The sequence below is a fragment of the Arabidopsis lyrata genome, assembly GCF_000004255.2.
Source record: "Arabidopsis lyrata subsp. lyrata unplaced genomic scaffold ARALYscaffold_4, whole genome shotgun sequence".
In the NCBI taxonomy this organism is placed as follows: domain Eukaryota; kingdom Viridiplantae; phylum Streptophyta; class Magnoliopsida; order Brassicales; family Brassicaceae; genus Arabidopsis; species Arabidopsis lyrata.
The window spans coordinates 18,573,567-18,576,211 of record NW_003302552.1 but is presented as its reverse complement, the minus strand read 5'-3'; the positions used below and the strand labels follow the sequence as shown (position 1 = coordinate 18,576,211).

Sequence of the window (2,645 nt, the reverse complement as noted above, 5' to 3'; positions counted from 1 at the left end):
TTAAAACTATATAATAACTATTCATTAATACGAAAAGGATAACTAATTTATGGTGGTTTAGTGGTTAGAAAACTCATCTTGAAATATCGAGGGACTAAAATTTGAATATTCTCGTACAAGTGCTGATGCATTTGACAAGAAAAAATATTATCATTCCACATGCTCAGATCCCTTTGTTATCAAAAAAAAAAATATACACACATAAAGATTAATGTTTTTTTCAAACAAACATGTTATTAATTTAATACTTATATTCAAATATATCTCAAGTGTTTTTATGAATTTTATTTAATACAGGTACATCCAAGATTATATGGCGACACTTTCACGCGGTTTACAATATATTGGACTGTGAGTAAATTTTCTCAATTATGGTTCTGTATACATGGCAATAAATACAACAGTTCATTTTCATTTTATTGTTAAGAACCGTGACAATAAAATTAAAATCAGACCATTTTTTCCTTTCTTCTTGCATAATATATTTTACCTTTTTAATTCATTAGGCAGATGGCTATAAAAGAACTGGATGCTATAATACAAAATGTCCTGGCTTCATTACTGTTTCTCGAGTTCCCTTGATAGGAACAACGTTTAATGATTCTTCTGTTTATGGTGGTAAAGAAACAGTTTTTACTAAACCGCAAGTTTTTCAGGTAATACTTTATCTACTTTATATTTAATGAGAATACTAGAATTTCTATTTCTTATAATATAGATCATAATTTTAAAATTTTAATTTAGGTTTTGAATTACTTGAATCCATTCTCATTAGAATTTATTGGAGTTTTAAAGATTCCTTCAGTGTTTCTTCTTCAAACCACATATATACTTACAAATTTTTTTATAAATTTTTTACGTTTTTATTTTATTATCTATTTTAATATTATTCAGGATGGTTTCAGTGGAAATTGGGTACTAAAATTAAATGACCAAGTTATTGGTTACTGGCCTAAAGAGTTATTTACTCACTTAAATAAAGGAGTTTCTTTGGTACGTTTTGGAGGAAATACATTTCCATCTCCGGAGGGAATTAGTCCTCCAATGGGAAATGGCCATTTTCCAGTTATCGACTATCATAAAAGTTCACATTTTTCATTTGTCAAAGTTAAGAATTCGAACTATCAAAGCATCGATATTGAAGATAAGAAAACAAGACTTTATGCAGATTCTTACCAATGTTATAGACTAACGTATTGGGGTTATAGCAAGTCGAATGGGGTATCCTTCTCCTTTGGAGGACCAGGTGGAAATTGTGGTACTTAATGAATCAAATATGTATCAACCAAAACTATATCAAATTTGCAAGAGAAATAAAAATTGACTAAACTATATCCATGTTGTGTATTTTAAGATATGCGCAATTGCTCATCTTCCTTCTTCTTCTCTCTTCCCATCCTCAATGCTCGACTGGTGAAACCCAATTCAGAAACTTGTCGATGGAGGCTCAAACGGATTCAGCATTCGATCCTCAATTGCTCTTGGAGAAGTCACGTCTCATCAATCCATAAAATTGATATTTTATCATCATCAAAATCAGGAGCTCAGTGTTATTTTGATTCGAAAGACTCTGCCTTTCCTCATCGACATTATAAACTACGGAATGAATCAAATTTACCTCAATTTCCTATCATCAACCAAGAGAATCAATCTAATGTAGCAATGTTCCAATCAATCTTAGAGATATAACGAACTCACAGTTGCGACGACATTGATCTGATGAGATGATTGCGACTCATCGACATCTGGACCTCCGGTAATTGGAGGAACGTCACCATCTCCGATATGATTTTCATCGGCGGAAGCTAAAGCGTCGTCTTCCATACCTACCTGATCCAGCTTCCAAACGTATCAGTTTTTGGATTAAAAACAAAACCAAAAAAAATCCAAACTTTATCTCATCCAAACTAGCAAAATCGCTGACAACGAAGTCAGATCTGAATGATTTGAGGAATAACAAGAAATTAAATTGGAAGGCGAAAAAGAGAAATGCGTGATTGGTAAGCTCACTTTGCGATGGTGAAAGAGGTCGCCGAACGGGAAACGTTTAGTCCTTTCTTTTAGTCGGACGTCTTACCAGCGAACCATTTCACTAAGAGAGTCTCCTTTTCTTTTGTTTTGTTCTTTCTCTCAATATAATGAGACTTTAAGAAAAAAAACCATCTTTCCCTTGTCCACGTAGAGTTGAATTCGCCGGGTTCTTTAGATATCTGCAATTGCACACCTTTCCAACGTTTCGCCGGCACTACTCTGTAACCTACCTAAACAAAAGATGAGAACTCAAATCTTCTAAAAGGTTGAGTCGCAGCTGACGAAAAAAAAAAGAAAGGTTTGAGTCGCAGCAGCGACGTGGAAAAGAACAACAGGGCAGGTTCTTCAAAAAATCTCAAAGCTTTCTTCTTCCTCTCTAAGACACCTTTACGTTTTTGTCATGGATTCAGTGACACCTAAGGACAAATCAACTGACCTGAACAGAACACTGGTGTTGTTTGGTTGGGCTACTCTGGCTATAGCCTGTAGCTTAGTTTTAGGTTTTCTCTTATACTATATTGTCACTAGTTTTATAGCTTACTATAATTATCTAGTTGAGCAGAGTTTACCCACCAACATTCCAGATGTTGGTACTGCTGATCAGACACAGACTG

At 34.0% G+C, this 2,645-nt stretch overlaps 1 protein-coding gene, 1 long non-coding RNA gene and 1 pseudogene across 3 annotated transcripts in view; 2 read left to right on the top strand and 1 right to left on the bottom strand.

The window, feature by feature from the left end:
* The window catches only part of LOC9315803, a 2,476-nt gene extending 1,186 nt beyond the window's left edge, over positions 1-1,290 (top strand). Inside the window, exons 5-7 of the mRNA XM_021029863.1 lie at positions 298-351; positions 507-656; positions 895-1,290. Of these exons, the coding sequence (XP_020885522.1) occupies positions 298-351; positions 507-656; positions 895-1,266 (576 nt within the window). The 3' untranslated portion in view covers positions 1,267-1,290. The remainder of the gene's footprint in view (positions 1-297; positions 352-506; positions 657-894) is intronic.
* On the bottom strand, positions 1,248-2,426 carry LOC9317647. Of its 2 annotated transcripts, XR_002332884.1 has the most exons (3): positions 2,011-2,418; positions 1,699-1,830; positions 1,248-1,596 (listed from the first exon to the last, which is right to left on the bottom strand). It is a non-coding gene; the product is annotated as an uncharacterized LOC9317647 (long non-coding RNA). The 2 variants fall into 2 exon arrangements; XR_002332883.1 differs by having other exon boundaries at positions 1,248-1,830; positions 2,011-2,426.
* A 5-nt stretch (positions 2,427-2,431) lies between these two features.
* The window catches only part of LOC9317646, a 2,502-nt pseudogene continuing 2,288 nt past the window's right edge, over positions 2,432-2,645 (top strand).